The 20,348-nt window shown below is 40.6% G+C and overlaps 2 protein-coding genes across 3 annotated transcripts; one reads left to right on the top strand and one right to left on the bottom strand.

Annotated features, from left to right (window-relative positions):
- Positions 1-1,341: 1,341 nt before the first annotated feature.
- On the bottom strand, positions 1,342-4,739 carry LOC113032779 (mpv17-like protein). Its single transcript, XM_026185885.1, has 6 exons — positions 4,684-4,739; positions 4,291-4,478; positions 3,796-4,139; positions 2,038-2,108; positions 1,911-1,940; positions 1,342-1,809 (listed from the first exon to the last, which is right to left on the bottom strand). The coding sequence occupies exons 3-6, from the start codon at positions 4,127-4,129 to the stop codon at positions 1,684-1,686; spliced, it is 561 nt and encodes a 186-aa protein (XP_026041670.1). The 5' UTR covers positions 4,130-4,139; positions 4,291-4,478; positions 4,684-4,739; the 3' UTR covers positions 1,342-1,683.
- Positions 4,740-4,811: 72 nt separating this feature from the next.
- c16h19orf85 (chromosome 16 C19orf85 homolog) lies at positions 4,812-12,967 on the top strand. Of its 2 annotated transcripts, XM_026185884.1 has the most exons (3): positions 4,812-4,865; positions 7,852-8,041; positions 10,578-12,967. In XM_026185884.1, exons 2-3 carry the CDS (start codon positions 7,854-7,856, stop codon positions 11,809-11,811), a joined length of 1,422 nt encoding a protein of 473 aa, XP_026041669.1. In that variant the 5' UTR covers positions 4,812-4,865; positions 7,852-7,853; the 3' UTR covers positions 11,812-12,967. The 2 variants fall into 2 exon arrangements, with proteins under 2 accessions (XP_026041669.1, XP_026041668.1); XM_026185883.1 differs by lacking the exon at positions 4,812-4,865 and having other exon boundaries at positions 7,661-8,041.
- Positions 12,968-20,348: the final 7,381 nt, after the last annotated feature.

The raw sequence follows: 20,348 nt of genomic DNA, 5'->3' as shown, positions 1-20,348 counted from the left end.
GCTAGCTGGCTGGGTAAGGATGTCAGGGATCTAAGTCTGTCCACCGTTTAGGGAACATATTTAGTTTTAAAGTAAGTTCAAGGGCTTTTCCTGCCTTTCTGGAGAACTTATTAGATATTTTTTTGTGAAATATATGCATATCTACATAATTATGAATTATTATAATTATGATATTCTGAAAAAACACTTTAAAAAATATGGATTTATATTTCAAATATGACAAAGTGCTGATTTTACAGCAGCAAAATGATTGTCTCTCTAGAGTTTAAACATTTAACAAACTTTCTGCCTGCATAGACTGGATAGTCAAACAAATTGAATCCCCATAAGTACATTATTTTATATTTTTTGCTTTATTTTTTTTATTGTAATTACTTTATTGTTATAGCACTAGGAATAAATAATAAGGGAAGTACTCTGGATCAGTACCATGATGCAAAATCTATAAAGATTTTTTGCAAAGGATTCAGGTAAAATTAATGGCTACAGTGACCCTGAGCCATTGCTAGCTAAAGTGTAGCTTTAGCTATTATTATTATTATTTAGCTATTTTTTTTTTTCCTCGCATTTGGTTGCAGTATTCTCTTAGTCTGTTTAAATCAAATGATTTCACCAGATCCTCTTAACCTTTTATTCGGGAGATCGAGAGACCAGCCTCGGAGTGCTAGAATTCGAGCTGCTCACAAAGGAGAAATCAACAATATTCAACATTTGGACACCACGGCCCCAGCTGCAGGCCCAAGGCTGGAGCCCACCAAAACAACTCCCTGATAACGACTGTGTGATGACTATTCTTCCCGCCCCATGAAGGACACCTGGATTGGCTGGAGGACTGTTTACTTAGCCTGATAGGCCGAAGGACACTGTCTCAGCTAAACTATGGACACGCACACACACACACTTACACTGATAAGCACTCACTCATCCCCCTCCCTTTCCAACGCCTTCGATGCTTGTGCCCTACCGGGGATGATAGCAGTCAACTGGACCAGCACAGATGCTGCAGGACCGGATGCGCTGTCTACGCCGGCTCTCTCTTACCCTTTACCCGCCCTGTTGCTTGTCTCGTGTTTCTATGGTGTATTGATAGTCATGTGCTTTTGTGCTGAGGTGTTTTTTCTTTTATCAAACTGTTCTCCCACTAGGAGCTCAGTCTGAGTGGAGTTTTTTTTCTCCTCCTCTTACCTCATGTAGTGTATTTTCGTTGTTTTTTTCCTATCAGCCTACCTTCTGACATGTCTGCCCAATGTGATGTTTGTGTAAAGTTGGTCAGAAGGTTCCTTTGTGAGTGCGCATGCGCCATTAGCGTGCTGCCTGCTGTAACCCCTAATTTCCCTCGGGATGAATAAAGTATTCTGATTCTGATTCACAATAGAACAAAACATGTCAAAAACGGAAACAATGTATCATGTGACGTTTAAAGAAAAATATTAGCTCATTTTGAATCTGATGGCAGAAACACATCTCAAAAAAGTTGGGATAAGTCCATATTTACTACAATGTAGCATCGCGTCTTTGTTTAACAGCAGCCTGTAAACATCTGGGAACAGACCAGCTGCTGGGGTTTATGGGTTTCTGATGTATATAAATCACTGCATTCAGATTTTACTCACAGTGTCCCAGCTTTTTTGGAATTGTGTTTTTAGTTAGTTTACTAAAGCCTTCGATGTGACGAGGAGAGTCTCAGGTTCTTTCCTGTTCATGGTGTCGCTGCTGTCTGAGGTGACACAGGAAGATTGTGAAAACCAGGGCGACACCACCCAGAAACACCGTCCGAGCCACAGGGGGGACGAATGCAAAGTTCACTGCCTGAGGTGATGGGAAAGAAGAAAAATGGATATCATGATTGTGAAAGCCTGTCATCAGTGTAGTTCTCTCAGTCTGTGTGTGCAGAGAAGAGTTGAGCAAACCTGCATTGTTGACCAAAATACTACCCCAGTCTACAGAGTGGGAGGAAGAGAGAGATTATTACAGGAGATCTGGGAACATATCGCCATCATGAAGTTTAATAAAGACAGACAATGACTTTATACGTACCTTGTAAGATGTCCAAAATTTCTGCCTCCAGTCTTCAAGTGGGTCATCTTTGTGTTCAAGTAAACTCAAACCTACAATGTAGACAGATTTTGTTTTTCAATCGGTCATTAAAAACTCACTTTTCTTTACCCAATTATTCATGGGTAGATTTGTGTTACTTGGTAATAACTATAAGGTAAATCGTTTGATTAATTCAGATGTATTGATGTAACCTAAAATGTTTGTGCAGATCAGTAGAGTATGCGAACATTTGAGATTTGTCCACATGTAATCCATAACTGAGGACAAAGCTTGTAATAATACAACAGTAATGAGCAGAAGTAGTCATGTTTAGTAATAAAAAATTGATGCCATCAGTACGGTTATATTAGTATTCTTAGAATTAGGAGGCTTCTTTAGATGAATTAAGTTTATATACAATATACAGTGATCTAATAGGTGTTTTTTTCATAGGTGAAGGCTGTTATGAAAACCCGAGTAGACCAAAGAGTCCAATTAGCATGCTAACAGTAACACCTGCTGACTATGGTCTTGAAAAGGGAAAATATCCAGTTCACAGAGTGAAAATGCCTTGTTGATATCAGTGGTCTTGGAAGGATGGACAAACTGCAGGAAGGGCATAGTGACTTAAAGCATCTCTGAAGCAGCAGCAGTAGAAGAGCACACTAGGTGTCATTCCTGCCAGCTAACAACAGAAAGCTGAGGCTACAGTTCACATGGGCCACTAAAATTAGACAATACAAGATTAGAAAATCAGTGCCTGGTCTAATGAGTCTTGAGTTCTGCTGAGACATTTGGTTAGTTGGGTCAGAATTTGGCATAAGCAACATGAAATCTTGGAAAGGATTGTGTAAACGGTTCAGGGTAGTGGTGATGTAACAATGGGATTCTTTCTTGGCACATTTTGGGCCTGTTAGTACCAACTGAGCATCATTTAAACACCACAGCCTGCCTGAGTGTTGTCCACTCTTTTATAACCACAGTGTACACATCTTCTGATCGCTGCTTCCTGGATAACACATATCACAAATCTCATATCATCTCAAACTGATTTCTTGGCCATGACAGATTACTCAAATGGCGATCTCAGACTTCCAATAAAACACCTTTGGGATGCAGTGGAATGGGAGATTCATTATGGATGAGCAGCTGAAAAATTTGCAGCATGTGTGATGGTATCGTATCAATATGGACCAAAATGTCTGAGAAATGTTTCCAGCACCTTGTTGAATTGACACTATGACAATAGATACCCCAACTCACTACTGACCTGTACCCAATAAGTTGACTAGTGAACATAGCTGCCATTAATTCAGAGTGGTATGGTGCAGTTGCATGGTCAGCAGATTCATACTGACTGTGAAAAACATCCAATAAAACAGTAAAACAATGTAGATGTCTATCTGAAGCCTGACTGGTTGAACTCTGTCTTAGATTATGGGGATTTTCTTTACACAAAAAACTTATAAAAAAAAAAAAAAAAAAAAAAAAAATATATATATATATATATATATATAGTACCTTTCAAGATAAATATTACAAATTGTGACACATCCAATGGGGTAAAAACATAAAGACATAAAGAAAATATAAGTTTTTAGTTGCTTTTTAAAAACTCAGAGTCTAGGAACCAGTCTTCCAAAAGCTCTGCCATCTTTAGATGTCAAACTTGTATGATGCACAGCCATCAGGTATTGATCACAGGCTCCTGCTGGAGGTTCACAAATAGCTGTAAAAGTCAAAACTAGAATCACATACCAATGTAAAAGGCACTGATGGTGAGAGGAGCCGCAATCAGCTGGTCCACCACCACCTTCCCAGTTACTGCCTTTACTCCGCCTCCTGGCAGCATCTTCTCCAGCCCTCTGAGCCAGTGATAGTTGAAGTTGGCGTGGAAACAAAAACCGACGGTCGCCACTCGAGCCATCTGATGCCAGTCGACTCCTACTAAATCCTCCGATGTGGATCCTGTTGCTGGTTTCTCACCCAGCACGCTCTGCTGTACGAGGTCAGCAGAGGCGAACAGGGCTGTGTATCCCAGGATGTTACTGATGTACGGGTGAGCTTTGAACACAGCCCAGACCCACTTCATAGTGAGGAATCTGATAAGAGAGAGCATTAAAGCTGAAGTCATTCGACATTTGCCTTAGTTAGGAAAGCCGTTCACTGAAGGTTGAAAAACAGTGGGTGAGGAAATTCAGCAGCATAAGGGCCAGGCTATGATTAGTGATCCCCTAAAATATCCAGACTTACCTTTCAGAGTTGCTCCTCTCACACTCTTCTGAGTCTCCCCAAAGCCAAAAAGACACAAACTACATTTCTCTGGACAAAGACGATCATCAGCAGAGGCAAATCTACACGTGACGAGATCTCACAGGGTCAAAGTTCTGCTCCTGTTGCAGGGCATGTGTGATAAAGCCTTATCATCCCCCTGGAGAGGACTGTGAGAAAGCACAACATGTGAAGCGTGAGACTTGACTGAACACACACTAACAAACTCATGCTGTAAAGCTTAAACAGCTGAATGTATGTGCATGCAGATTTGATAACGACAGTTGAATGTACTCATTGCACTCATCGTGTAATGTCACTATGTAAGCAAATCCTGGTAAGAAAATCTCTAATCTCTAACACACTATGACTTACCACGCTATTCCTTGTAACCACACCAGAGCTGTGCACCCTTGGGCCCGAAGCACATGTAGTGTCACTATAAATAGATGCCACTCCTGCAGCAGCGATTCCCTTCTCTGAGTTAACCGCTTGGCTTTGAAAAGGCGCCGAAATCAGATAGAAGCAATTTTCAAGATTTTATGGCTTCTTTTGAAGTAAGTGAATGAATTTGCACCTCTCACTTATGTGTTTTGTTTTGTTTTTACTGTGAACATTCTCACAAAATCACTGACATCTTCCGAGTAGTTACTCTGTGTCCCAACAGCCAAATGAAAGCATAAATGAGACGATGCCATTGCATTAATTGCTCCTAAATTTTGCCTCTGCATATCAGGATCTCACCTGCATTGGGTGATTTTTGCTTTTACTTGTGCTGTATTAGTATATATTGAATGTTTTTGCTCGTTTAGCTCTGAAGGTCATTGGTTAAAATGTGTTTTGTTTAACATGCTTAAACACATTTTCTTGGTTTATTTAGTGAAAAGCCAAAAGATCTGCAAACTTGTCAGTACAGATTAAGAAGCTGGGTGGATATTTCACTTGAGTAATATAAAGTAAAAGTAATTTGTTAGGTACACCTCAGGAAAAGCAGGTTGGACGCCTTTTACTATCAAAATTGCTTCATTTCTTTATGTCAGAGATTCAACAAGGTGCTGGGAACAAACCTCACACTCAAAACTTTTGGTCCATATTGACACAACAGCATCACACAGCTGCTGCAGGGTCTCCCATTCTGCCTCACTCCAAATGTGAGGAACTGCAACTGGATTGAATTCTGGTGACTGTGGAGGCCATTGGAGTACAGTGAACTATTTATGAAAAAAAAACCAGCTTGAGATGATTTGAAATTTGTGACATGGTGTGTTGTCTATCAGAAGATTGGCACATTGTGGTTATAAAGAGATGGACACGCCAGCAACAATGCTCAAGTAAGATGTGGTGCTTAAATTATGCTTAATTGGTACTAACAGGCCTATAGTGTGCTGAAGAAGTTCCTCACACCTTAACCCAATCACGACCATCCTAAACTGTTGATAAAAGGCTTGATGGAGCCATGCTTTCGTGTTCTTTACACCAATTCTGACTCTAAAAAAGAAATTCATTTCTGAGAATGAATGTGGCAGTTTTTTGGCTGGAAGGGAAATAAGTTGACAACTTTTTACCAAGTTACTTTTAGGTAAAAGATACCAAAAAGTAACTTGACTGTCTATGTCAAATGTAGACAGACAAATTCCTACTCCTTATTTGAATTTTTGTTGTGTGTTGTGTTGGATTTGCATGTTGCGCTCACATCTAGAAAATTAACAATAACGTGAGCTGCAAAGAAGAGAAAAGTTAATAATCGTAACCTTAAAATCACTTTGTAAAGTTAAATGTATTTTCACATCTGTGTAAAATAAATAAATAAAATAAAGCCTAGCCACACACCTGCTGCCATAGATATGCAAAATGTTGAACTTGGAAGGTGTCCTTTTGAATCGTAAAGGTCAATTAAAAGCAGCTAGCAACCATCCTAGATCTTCCCACTGAGAATGTGATAATTAGGGCCAGAGTTTAAACTGGTCAATTAAGTGCTTGTTAACCCTGAACTCAAGCGTTAGTGTCTCGCAGTATTTAACAAGCTGCTTTCAGAAAGCCACACAATGGAGGCGTGTGCCCACACTTCTACAAGTGGTTGACTTCTCAGATAATTGCCCTTTTCTTTTCAGACCCTCTCATCATGTCTCACTTCCTCTCCCGTTATCAATTTGTCAAAGCAGATTCCTTTAAGACTGCCTGGGAAAAATGCATTTGCATTGACCGCTGATGTCACTCAGCTTAATTTGTGCACACATCGGTCCACAATACATGCACACACATGCATTAACAGCTGAATTACTGCAGCACGCCTCCTCAGCCTTCAGTGCAGTTTGTAGAGAGATACACAGAAACCTGGAGACAAAACGGTAAGCAGGCTTTTGCAGTTATTTTTATATATTTTTATATAATTATAAGTTATGTAGATCTGCTGTTTCCACAGTACAACACATTAGCTGTAACAGCGTTTTTGACATTTTGTTGTTATGTTATAATAAATATGAGTTACAGCCTTTACAAACAGGTTTATATAAACACTTATTGCTTAATCGGTGATTTTTGCCTGCAGTTTGTCTTTTCTCATCATTTAATCATTTAATTTTTTTAATAATCATTCATCCTGATCACTTCCTATATGTTCATCTTATGAGAATTGGGGCTTGATTTCTTTATAGTGATTTCCTAGTTAGTGGAAATTGACTATGTACACTTTTGGGTACTTTACTTGTACTAAACATAAATTCACAGCGAAGTGTTGAACTTTTAACTCCCCTTCTATTGCTTTACAGATGCACTGCAATTAGTCTGACGGCACATTTCTTTGTTTTTTGCGTTATAGTTGGGGTTAAAATTTGTGGCAGCCAGGCTTTTAGACTTTTGACTTTTTAAGGCATGGCTCAGGCAGTAGGGTGTGTTGTCTACCAATCAGAAAGTCGGTTTAACGATCCCCAGCTATTCCAGTGTACATGTCAAAGTATCCTTGAGCAAGATGCTGAGTGTAAATGTTAGAAAACACAAAGGCAGAGATAAAAGTGCTGTACGAATGTGTGTGTATGTGTTAGTTGGGTAAATAAGACTATAATGGATAAGTCATATAATCTTAATAAAAAAATCCTAAAATTGAGTAGAAAGGTGCAAGTACCAGACCATTTACTCCTCATGTCACAGTTCCTCAGAACAGTAATATTAATTTTGAGAAATAATAAGATAATTTTTTTCCTGTGCAGAATAAATACTTTTAGATATAGTGAAGGCAGATTATATTTTATTTAAGTACAAGAGAAATTTACTCCTTCTGTCATTGTTTCTCGTCTGTCAGGAAATGCAGGATTCAGTTCAAGATTACTCTGATTACTTTCAGAGCTCTGCCTGCCTTACGGGTATACAGCACCTTTATGGTTAGCACCTGTCTGAGCTCCTCTGATCAGGATCTGTTCTGCTCTCCATCCTTTAAACTCAAGAAGACTCTGCTGGAGCATTTATGTTATATAAATGGACGTTTATTCCACTTTAAGTCAGTGACTCCTGACTCTCCTAAATCTCCACTAAATGTATGTTTCTCAGGCATGCGACCGTCTATCTCTGCGAGTCTTGAGCCTGGGTTGGAGCGAGGGGTCCCCTGGGGTCGTGACCTGTACACCTTTGTAACTTCAGCAGCAGGTCACATGATGAGGACCCTGCAGAAACCCAAGAAGAACCGACCATCCAAGCGGCAGGTCAACCACCGTCGCTTCCTGCACAACATGATTCAGAGGTGTGTTTGACCATCAGTGAAACACTTGCAGTAAAATGTAGAACAGCCTTTTCCTGCCAGTGAAACTGAGCGTAAGAAAATGCGAGCTGATGAGAGGGGGAAAAATACAAAAAACATTGTTATGTAGCATTCAGTGTGTTGCGTGGTTTTCACATGAATGTGTACTTATTACTCCTTAAATCCCCTAAAATGATAAAAAAAAAAACAAGGATGGAGGGTAGATAACATTTCATTTTTAAAGGAATAGTATTTTGAAAATACACACTGAAGGTTAGGAGAGTAATTTGATAAAAATCTAACATATGTGACTTCAAAAAACAAGCTGGCAGGGAAGGTTCTCACAACACTGGCAAAAGTTGACTTCTTTCTAAAAATGTTTTTAAGAAAACATTTGAAGGATTTTTATCATTTCAAACCGGATAAGATTCATAGTTTAACTTACACATACATGCTAACAGTGAAAAACCATTCTCAGTTTAATATCCTAGAAATGTTTATAGATTTTATTGAGGCCTGAGATTAGAGAATAATTTGTTTGAAACGGTAGAAAGATTGGCCTGCATGATTCTGAGCTGTTGATGGCGTTACTCAAGAGTATCATCCATCCAACTTCATCCTTAGTTCAGGCATTGTGGGGAGACTAGAGCCTATTCCAGCTGTCGCAGCGCAAACACAACTGGACAGGTCGCCTGTCTATCATGAAGCTAACACTTCACACTCAATTTAGGATCACAAATTAACCTAACTTGCATTTCTTTGGACTGTGGGAGGAATTTGGTGAAAACCTGGACAGGGAGAACATAGAAAGGCCCCACCTGGCCGGTGGGTTTGAACCAGTAGGCAACAATCCTGACTGCTGCACCAACATGCTGCCCATGTAAGGCCATGTCCATACTAATATGTTTTTGTTTGAAAACACATCTTTTTCTCTCGGTTTTGGCCTTCCATCCACGCTGTGACGGTGTTTTCAGTCAAGGAAAATGCAGCGTTTTGAAAACGCTCTCCAAGGCAGATACATATGAAAATGCAGTTTTTGCATCGCAGTGTGGACAGCAAACCTGGAGCCTTTTCGAAAACGATGACACATTTTAGTCATGTGACCAATTAAAGTAAGATAGCGGAGGGCATTATACAGCAGTTAATGCTCTATGTTGGTACACGGCATTGAAGATGATAACAGTGGGTGGATTATATTCTTAAACTTAGTTACAGCGCTTTCAGAAAGACATCTACATTATTACATTACATTACATTATTAATTATTAATTAATTAATTACATTATTATTTAAAAAAAAGGGCAGGGATAGCTCAGTAGGTAGAGTGGTTGCCCCATGATCGGAGGGTCGGGGGTTCGACTCCACTGAACAGCTACCCTGAGGTACCCCTGAGCAAGGTACCATCCCTACACACTGCTCCCCGGGCGCTGCATTGGTGGCTGCCCACTGCTTCAATGGGTGAATGGGTTAAATGCAGAGGAGTAATTTCCCTATGGGGACTAACACATACACATTATTATCTACTGTGATAAAGTCTGCTCTCCATATTGACAAAATATTAATGAGGTCATTTATAGCTGTAACATGAATAAAATAGCTGAATTGCCACCTGAGCATGCAGTTACGTTCCATAGAGTTTTGATAATGATCTACAATTTTGTCCAGGTGTGTTGCAGCAGGGATACATAGAAAAATTTCAAGACACCGGCCTTTAAGTTTGACACCTGTGCCTTAGAGGATCCTTAACTTAAAAAGTCTTTTTAACCTAAGAACAAAAAATGGCAGCTTTCCCAAAACTGCTGTAAAAATACTATGTAATAATATTTTTTTCCACTTTAAATCACTTATTCTTTTAAAAATACTTCAGCCTGAGCTGTAAATATTGAATATTAATTATAGATTGGGGATTTTATGCTTTTGAAGGCCAGTATGTTTACATAACTCCATTGATTTTTAGTAAAATGGCAAATGGCCTGTATTTGTATAGCGCTTTACTTGGTCCCTAAGGACCCCAAAGTGCTTTACACTACATTCAGTCATTCACCCATTCACACACACATTCACACATTGTACATTGTAGCCACAGCTGCACTGACAGAGGCGAGGCTGCCGGACACTGGCGCCACCGGGCCCTCTGACCACCACCAGTAGGCAAACATGGGGTTAGTATCTTTGATCATTGTTTTTAATAGGCCCTGAGATGGGCCAACGATTAGCAGCGACATTCATTTTCATGCATTTCTATTTTTTCTACAGTGTCAGATTTTTTTTGAGGTCCTAACAACAAAAAATGCCACCTTCCCAAAAACTATTATATAGTAATATTTTCTTTCTACTTTACATGACACAGTCTTTTAAAATTACTTCAGCCTGAATTATAAATATGAAATATTAATGACAGTATTTTGGATTTTAACCCTTTAAAGAAGAATTTAAAAAAATCCACTGGCAAATTGTTTAGCAGAGCCAAAATAGCATGAAATAGTTTTCCACTGTTGTCCCAATTCATTGTTTCATTCACTTTTTTTCTTATCAACAGAAAATTTGCAGATATTGAAGCAGCAAACCAGCGGTTGGCATATGCTCTTTATTTTAAGGATGAGGACAAAGGCATGTCCTCTCTGTCATCACACAAGCCAGATTCACCTGACCAGTCAGGTAATCCATCTAAAAGTGGTGGTCCACAGGATGCCGATAAAAACAGCCTTCAAACAGGTGTAGATGGTGCCTCAAAGTCTATCAGTGTTTCCTCAAGTCAAGTAAATACAAAAAGGAAGCAGACTGAATCAGGGCATCTTTGGAAACATCACTCCATATCGCAGTCCTCCACCTGCAGAGCTGCAGCGAACAAACACAGCAAGAGGAGGCAGGAAAAGGGAAGCAGAGGTCATAAACCGGTGGAAATTAAACCTATTAGCTCCCCAAGAAGTTCTGACTTGTTCCACGGGGCGGAGCTATTTTATTTTAACAACGAGAGTCAGTCGAAGCCAGCCGACAACCACCAAGAAGACACAGAGTCAACTACAAATGACTTCATTCAGCTTGGCCAAAATGTGGACATCTCCCCCTCCTTCTCCCCAGAGTTATCTCCATTGTCTCTTGACTCTTGTGATTTCTCCGTTCAAGTGTTCACAGACCTCGCGGGCTGCGCGCAGGCTCAGAAGAGCTACTTCGACTTCTCTGAGGGTCAGCTGACTGACATAATGGAGCCATTTTCCATTGACAATAAGGACTTAGGGGATTGCACTGACATAGAGGCATATTTTGAAAGCATTTGTGCATGCCATGGTGATGATGATGATATATTTGGAGACCAGTCACATAACTTTACCGAAGTGGATGATCTCCACTGTGAAGGTGAGTGTAGGTATGAATATGCATATGCAGACCAGGGAGTGACCTCAGACCACTTCCAGGGTAACCACAGGAGCTCAGTGACCCTGAGACAAAGTGCATACACAGAAGAGGAACAATTTAACACCTTTAAACTCTGTCAAAGCACAGACATCAACCAGAAGCAGATCCCCTCCTCAGTCAGCTACCACCACTACAACATCGCACAGCTTCAGGCGTACCAGTGTTCTCAGGAGGAGAGCACCTGTATGCAAGTTAACTGGGAAAATAACCTACAGTTTACACCATTTGAAGGAGTTGCTCAGTCCTTCACTGTTCCACTTAACAACGCTGAGCTCCGCCCCATACCAACACCACCTCAGGAAGACAACTGGCTGTTTACTGATATCCTGAAGGACAGAAAGTCACCTAGTTACTAGGAACACATGCCTCATGTTCTTAAAGAGAATCAGACTCAACCGGTCTCATACTTGAGAAGACAAATTCTCAATGACTTCTTGTTTTTATTTTTGTTTAAAGACATTACAAATTTTTGGGGAACACATTTATAATGCTGTCCTTTTTGTTTTTTGATGTTTTGCCTTTACAGAACAATTGCCAGCTAACTACAAATACAGAAGTTCTGGGAATTATGCAATCAAACCAAACAGGTCCAGAGTAAAACTAAAGAAATTCACTCCGTGAATGTACAGTCAATGGCCACTTTATCAGGTATAGGGTTGGATCACTTTTACCTTCAGATCTCATTCATCATGACATGGAAACCTAATCTGATGGATTGCATAACAGCGGACAAACTCCAATCAAAGCTGGTCTGATATAAATCTGAGAATTTATTTATATTATTATGTATGTAAATTTATCCTTAAAAACTGGGAATTATGAGGAATGAAGAAACAGTATTTGTGACAGCTAGAGTAAAAAACTAATATAGAGCTGTGTACTTCAATTCTTCTGTCAATTACACTGTTAAGAAATCTTACATTTATAAATACGTTCAAGATGTTTTTTTTAACTTTTGAAAACATCTTTCAGACGGTGTCCTTACCAAGTTCTAAGTTTGATACTTCTAATTTGTGAATGCACCAGCTTTTAGATCAAAAACATCTGTAGGTGCTGTTCATATTACCTCATTATTTATTTATTTTTAGCATTTATTAGCTTACAACAAAGATCTGAACTATTTATTCTATTCTATTCTTTATTTTGTAATTAAACAGTGCTTACCTGAGAGGTCAGTCCAAATCAATCTGTTCAAGAACTGTTTTGCAGTATTTATATAGATACTGTAAATAACTAGTCTAGGTTCTTCCTTGTATACCAAAGTTTAAACATGCTTGATTAGCTTTGTGAATTTTTATGTCCAAAATGTTTATGAGTCGTTATGAGGTGTTTTGTTAAAAAGCATGCTGGCATCACAAGTTCTTTTTGAAAAGGAGTTTGTGCATTTGCCATAATGTGACATACAGATGATCTACAATTTTTTTTATACCACCTTAATTAATTATTAATTACCAAGCAACCATGATCAGATTTAACGTTTTCTTGAATAATCAAGATTGTAGGCCAGGACTTCACACTGGATGAAAAAAAAATATAGTTATTTAGAAAATGTTGCCACATTTTTTGACAGATTAGGCATTTGTACTGTCTACACTGAAAAAAATAACCTGCTGGATTAACATTAAAAAATATGTACATCGCTTTGTCAACCTTAGTGTTTTATGTTATAACTGCACACATTATTTATTTATTATTATTTCTGCATCCGTCTGAGTCTCCGCAGCTGGGGCAGTCACAGGTGGCCTTCGGGCACTGCCTTCGTCGCCCCAAGCGCAGACTGCCCGGGGTGCCCGGTGCGACGTGTGGTGCCTGCCTGGGAACCACATCGCCGAATCCCCGTCTGACAGGTGGGCGTGGGAAATGTGGTGTATGGAAGACCGCTTCGGCCATTGCCGATCGGGAGCCCAAGTCCTTCTGATCGAGGCCCCACCCCACGGAAGGTGTGAGGCCGGAGGCGGCCCCTATCGCGCCGGGGTTCGGTCTTCTCGGAGTCGGGTTGTTTGGGAATGCATATATATATACATATATATGTAATTTATATATATATGTGTGTGTGTGTGTATATATACATATGTGTATATATGTGTGGGTCCAGATAATGAAAGACATTCAAGAGCATAAAATACATAAAATCACCTATCACCTGAGTCAAGAGCAAAGCGCAGATCCATGTCAGACAATAGTACACTGCTGTCTATACTTCATTCATAAAAAACAAATCTACAAATTCCCAGATATGAAGGATGAAGAGGACAACAAGCTGATCTGAAAAATCGCTGCTTAATGGGGACTAAATGGCCTGGTAAATGGCCTGCATTTGAAGACCCCAAAGCGCTTTACACTACATTCAGTCATCTACCCATTCACACACACACATTCACACACTGGTGATGGCAAGCTACATTGTAGCCACAGCTGCCCTGGGGTGCACTGACAGAAGCGAGGCCACTGCCGGACACTGGCGCCACCGGGCCCTCTGACCACCACCAGTAGGGAAACATGGGGTTAGTGTCTTGCCCAAGGATATTTGGCATGCAGCCAGGAGGCAGCCTGGGATCGAACCACCAACCTTTTGATTAGTGGCCTGCTCTGCCACCTGAGCTACAGCTACCCTGGGCTCTCCCAGCGCATCAAAAGACTGGGCAGGTTGAACTAAAGTGTTGATCAAGGAGGGAGGGGTCCAGCTGGACCAGGAGGCCACCAGGACCAGATAATGAAAAAACAGATCATGAAAAAAATTCAAGAGCATAAAATGACCTGAATGCAGGGGTGAACCGCAGATCCATGCCAGACAAAACACAGCCCAGCGCCTGCTCCAGCAGGCTAACACAAAGAGCTAACGCAGAGCATGGCAACAGCAAACCCAAGTGACATTACACAGATTAAACAGTAAACATAAGTCTGTAAGTACTATGTAAGGTAAACTTTATACTTTATTGGGTCAACCGACAGTGTTGGGAAGGTTACTTTTAAAATGTATTCCATTACAGAATACAGAACACATGCCCCAAAATGTATTCTGTAACGTATTCCGTTACGTTACTCAATGACAGTAACGTATTCTGAATACTTTGGATTACTTAATATATTATCATGCTTTTTACAACAACGTGAATGTACTATTGCTGTGTGATTTATTACTATTACTGAAGGTCCGCGACTCCGAACTGTAGTAAAGGGACCTCTGACTAATACAGCGGGGTCCCTGTCGGCTTGTAGCCGAAAAATAGCTTTACTTTGTTGTGTGGGTCAACTTTTCTTGCGAGAGACAGAGAGAGGCGTTGAAAGACTGCTCCAACTGCTGCGGAGTCGGGGCGGTCTGCCTCTCCCCACCGCAGGGAAAAGGGTAACACCACCTGGGTCTGGGTGCAGTTCCCCCCTCCAGGGGCAAGGGTACCTAGACCTAGAGTACGCTTGGGGAGTGTGATCGTGTGTACAGCGTCTCTTTATGTCTGTCTCCACGTTGGTTGAGTGTGGAGTAAGTGCATATGAGAGCATGAGGGTGGGAATGGATGTTTGTATCTGTGTGTGCCTGTATGTCTGTGTCTATATGTCAGGTTGGGTATCAGACGCCACCTCTCTGGGGACATCTCAGGCCCTCCAAGGTTTGGAGGCCTATCTCCGCCCACCACCACTTCCCCTGCCAGTGGCGGACTCCCTCAGGTGTCGGTGCGTCGGTGGTTCTTTGTGTCTGGGGGTGGGCGTCCGGGTACACACCGGCTCACTCCTTGGTGGCCGCTTATCGGGGCCTGGAGCCTGGGGCTCGCTCGGGCCACTTCGGAGGTGGGGTGCCCCCGGCCTCTCGGCCTGGGGCTCGGTCACTCAGGCACAGCTGGCTGCCGGCGGAGCTCACGGACGCGTCACTGCGACTCCCCCTGGCTTCTGCTCCGCGGCTGCTGAGTGAACCCTCATCTGGGACTCTCCTCAGCTCTTACTGGGACAGTGGCGCGGCTGCCCCTCTGTTGGTCTTCCTTGGTCTCTTGTGTTCTGGGGGCCTCTGGATGTCTGGAGTTTTGATCTCCTCCATACCTGCTTCATACCCTGGAGGACGGGGCTGTGGCTCCCCACACTCCCTAGCAGATCGTTACATGGAGAAACCTTTGGAATGCAAGCATGCTGATCCACACAGGTATGCACACAGGTGTACACACGGGTGTTCACAGACGCGGACTACAGCTTTCTTGGCTGCTGCCTCAAAGCACATTGTGCGCTGTCTATCTTGCGTGCTGCACAACATCGTTTATTATTTAGTATCTACTGATATCTACTGCTAGCTAGTTTATTGTGATGGTGCTGTTTTTTTTATTATGTTGCTCTTTGTTGTTTGCTTTCTCTTCTGTTTTTTTTCTCCATACAGGTGACCCAGGTGTTTTGTTTTTTTTGTTTGTTTTTCTTTCTTTCTTCTCCCCCTTCTCACCGTCTCTTCTCCCCTTTGGTCTTCTTTCTCTCCCTCTCTTTCTTTCATTCTTTCTCCCTGTCCTATCCCCCAGTCATGTCTGTCCCTTTTGTAGCAACTGAAAATAAAATAAATTCATAATTATAATAAAGGTCAATCAAATGGACCAATATGGCAAGGCCATGATGATCCACTTGGTAAAATAAATCCGCTTGGCATCTTACTTGGCCTTTAGACAACAATTCTGATGGCTAAAGATCCAAACGGGACACAAAAAAAAAAAAGAAAAAAAAGAAAGACTGCTCCAACGGAACTTATTATTTTCGGAGGAAAACACGAACACGGTGTACAGTCGAGTCTTAATAGCTTACTTACAACTGGGCTCATCAGGCACTCTTCTTGGCTGCAGTGGTTATTATTATATTTACATGCTTCCAGCTCCCGTTTTTCCTCGATGACAACTCGTACCTTTCCACTCCCCTTTTTCTCCCTCCTCGCGCTCACAGACCCATAACGTGTATGGCAGTCCATTCTCCCTGCAACACGGACTACACTGCCCATGATGCTACATTCTTTAGAGCTATGCTTGTAGCATTCTGCCTGTTAGCTTAGCACAACAACAACAACAACAACGAAAAGGCGCTCTCTCACCCAGGAAACACACAGTGGCAGAGAGAGAGAGAGCGTCGCCCTGTAACCATGGCAACCATAACGCTGCCGCCTGGAACAACAGAACGTAGCTGTCAAACAAAACCCAAACAGTCCTGACCCGCGACAGAATGAAACAGGAAAGTACTGCAGTGTAATCCATTTATTTCAACAAAGTAACTGTATTCTGAATACCACCTTTTTAAACGGTAACTGTAACGGAATACAGTTACTCATATTTTGTATTTTAAATACGTAACGGCGGTACATGTATTCCGTTACTCCCCAACACTGTCAACCGACAAACTGCTCTTGGTTGACCATGTTAACTGTTTAACAATCACAGCTAACACTAGCTAAAATCAATTTGGCATTTTGGCATAAAAAACACATTTTCAAATTCCACATTAAAAAATTTTTTTTCACATTTTTTTCTTAGAAATGTCTGCATTTGTGAATACATTTTTCCCAGTAACAAGACAGTATAATGTACTGTATAAATGTGAAGGAATTTTCCATATTTCCATGTCCTTAAATCCCATTTCCTCCAGCTTGACCCCCTCCCTCTTTGATCAAAACATTTTGGTGGGTGTCATGGGGGTGAGTAAGGGGTAGGTGGGGTGCGGTTGGGGCAAGATGGGGTGTGAAAGGTGATTGGGGTGAGGGTCTTGACCCCCTCTCCTGTATTGTTAAATCCCCTTTTCCCCCCCATTTTTGAAAAAACATTTTCAAATTCCACATAAAAAAAAATATTTTCACTTTTTTTTTTTTTTAGAAATGTTTTAAGTGTTGCTTGTTTTATTTTTACCTCAATCAGTGGCAGCAACAAGAAACCGCTCAGCATGATTTATTTTTAATCAACATGTGTAGTGTTGTTTAATTTTTTCCCGTGACCTTTACTGACTGATGCTTGTTCGTAATCATGTTTTTTAACTTTTTATTTAGAAAGAACTGAAGGTTTTCAGGCAAAGTTACACTTACACGAGTTTAAGCCTCATAGCTGATGCTAATAAATGCTAATGTTAGCCTCTGATTTAGGCTGCTAAAGTAAAGACTTTTACCCTAGCTGACCAACATAGATTAACTTGGTGGTTAACAGACTATAGTGGTAATACTATTGAAAGTTTAGTTTCATCTCAGCACATTTATAATTATGTCCATTTTATAGCACATAGAAATGTTTAGTGAAATATTGGCAGACAGACACATTCCCGCTGTAACTGTGTTTTTCCTTCAATATTTATTGAAAATATAATTTATGAAATGCTGAGCAGCATTTTTAGTATGTACACTTAAATAAATCAAAATGATCAGTAGTATACTACTATTCACAACAAGTAGGTGAAATCACAGTTCAATTAGTATTCATGATGGTTTTTTCTTCACAGCAGAGTATATTTTTGTGACCCTGTTGTTCTAATGTGATTAAATAATAATACTTATAACTAAATAAATAATAAATACATAAATAAATAAATAAATAAATAAATAAATGAATGAATAATAACTTTATCTTGATTGAAGTATAAGCGCAGTGCTGGTGTGCAGGGGTTTTACATGCCTTGTGGGGGATGCTGACATATTATAAATCGTAATATCTATATCAAGCTTTTAGCCTAATAAGCAGATATTTTGTCTCTTTCTTAAAAAATTCAGATCCCTAGATTATTTGAGAAATGGATCAACAGCTATCATTAATTGAAGCACTCTTCAATCAATGATAGCTCTTCAACTCTTCAACACTGCAGAGGAAAAATATAACTTATTTCAAATGTGATCACACTAGGGCTGCCACAAACCATTATTTTGATAGTCGACGAGTCACCGATTATTTTTGCGATTAGTCAACTAATCAGATCATGCATCCAGTGGATGTAAAAGTGCAGCTTATTGCACCAGCATGCATCTGCTCTTATATAACTATCATTAGCTTACAGCTTTAAGTGTTTAAGGTATGTGCTAATCAGAGATGGGCAGTTACTGTAAACTGATTACTTTTTTCAAGTAACGAGTAAAGTAAGGGATTACTATCGCAAAAATGGTAATTAGATCACCGTTACTTTCCCGTAGGAACGCTGCGTTGCTGCGTTACTAAAACCGGGATTTTTTTTGCGGGAATGTCTCATGACAGTGACGTAAGCAAGTTCGTGACAACAGCTGTGTGCAGATCAACAATGGATAATATATCGAGTACGGAAGAGAGTATGAGCATGCAGCGTTTAAAGCGTGGAAGTACCGACCTTACTTTGAGTTTGATTCCATAAAAAGTGACAAAAACATTAGTGTCCATTGTGCGTGGGAAGAAAACTTCTTTTTACAGCGAACAAAACCCTAAACAAGCACTGAGTGCGCAACGACGTAATGGGAAAATCACAGAGAAACTCGCAGATTCTTCAACTGACCGCTGCGGCACACCTGCACCAGGGCAAACCTCCGCCTACCCCACTCCTGCTTTACAGGTGAAAATAGAGCAAAAGGACCGCTAGTCTTTGACTCTATTTATTTTCTGCTGTGTTTTACTTGCATCTATTTGAAAGACTGAGTGTAAACGCAAAAAATATTTTATTTTATGTGCTGGAATGTGCAGAAAGTAGGTTTAAATGTTAAACTAATTTCTTCAAGTCAGAGAATGTTGCATATAATTTAATTTTTGCTTGATGCATAAAGTTAAAAGATTAAAACTGATAAAACAAGTAAAAAAAAAAGAGACTTTTCCATTTGATTACATTTTGTATGATGGATTATGAATCATACAAGAATGAGAAGACCACAAATCATAAGTTTGATAACATCGTGGAGAAGCTCACGGTTCTCCAACGGGAGATTGAGAGACCAGTGTCGGAGTGTTAAAGAACAGCTTTGAAATTCTCATGAGCTGCTCGCATAAAAGAAAAATCAACAACATCAACATCAATGCGGATACCCCCTCGGTGCCAGCTGTGGGCTCAAGGCTGGAGCCGAACAAAAACTCCCTGATAACGACTGTGTGTTGACTGTTCTTCCCACTCTATGCAAGGCCACCTGGGTTGGCTGGTAGACTGTTTACTTAGCCTGGTAGGGCGAAGGACACTGTCTCAGCTGAACTATGGACACGCACACACATACATTTACACTGATAAGCACTCACACATCCCCCCTCCCCTTCCAATGCCTTCGATGCTTGCTGCCTCCTGGGAACACGAGGCGGGTCTAGGCCCGCGCTGGAGAGTCGGCGCAGTGGCAGGATGGCTGCTGTGTTGCCTGGGTTTACTCCTTATCCCCTACCCAACCCTGTTGCTGGTCACGTGCTCTATAATGCTGTATTGTGGACATTTATGTGCTTTCTGTGCAGAGGAGTTTTTTTTGTTTCCTGTTCTCATGCTGTCCTCTATAGCCCAGCATGAGTAGAGGTCTTTTTTTTTCCTCTTGTACTTTCCCATTGTAGTGTACATTTCAGTGTTTTTTCTGTAATGCAACCGTTCTCTGACTTGTATTCCCATGTGATATCTGTGTTGTGCATGGTCGGGGGGCGGGTTCATTCCACTGCAGGGCAACCTGTCACTGCATGTGGCGAATAAAATTTGAACTTGAACTTGAAAAAGTAGAATTGGGTTGAAAGATCTATCGCTTTATCACCTATTCAGGTTGTAAATTGTGTTTTTAAAAATTAACTAAGTAACTAAGTAATTAATTACTTTTGAAAATAAGTAATCAGTAAAGTAACGGGATTACTTTTTTGGGGAAGTAATCAGTAATTAGTTACTGATTACTTTTTTCAAGTAACTTGGCCAACGCTGGTGCTAACTAAAAATAAAGACGAGATGATAGTTTATTAAATTTTAATGACATTTGCAGATTGTTTCGATGGAG

Source organism: Astatotilapia calliptera, chromosome 11 (genome assembly GCF_900246225.1).
Source record: "Astatotilapia calliptera chromosome 11, fAstCal1.2, whole genome shotgun sequence".
Taxonomy (NCBI): domain Eukaryota; kingdom Metazoa; phylum Chordata; class Actinopteri; order Cichliformes; family Cichlidae; genus Astatotilapia; species Astatotilapia calliptera.
The sequence above is the reverse complement of the archived record's forward strand: the minus strand, read 5'-3'. Positions and strand labels throughout refer to the sequence as shown.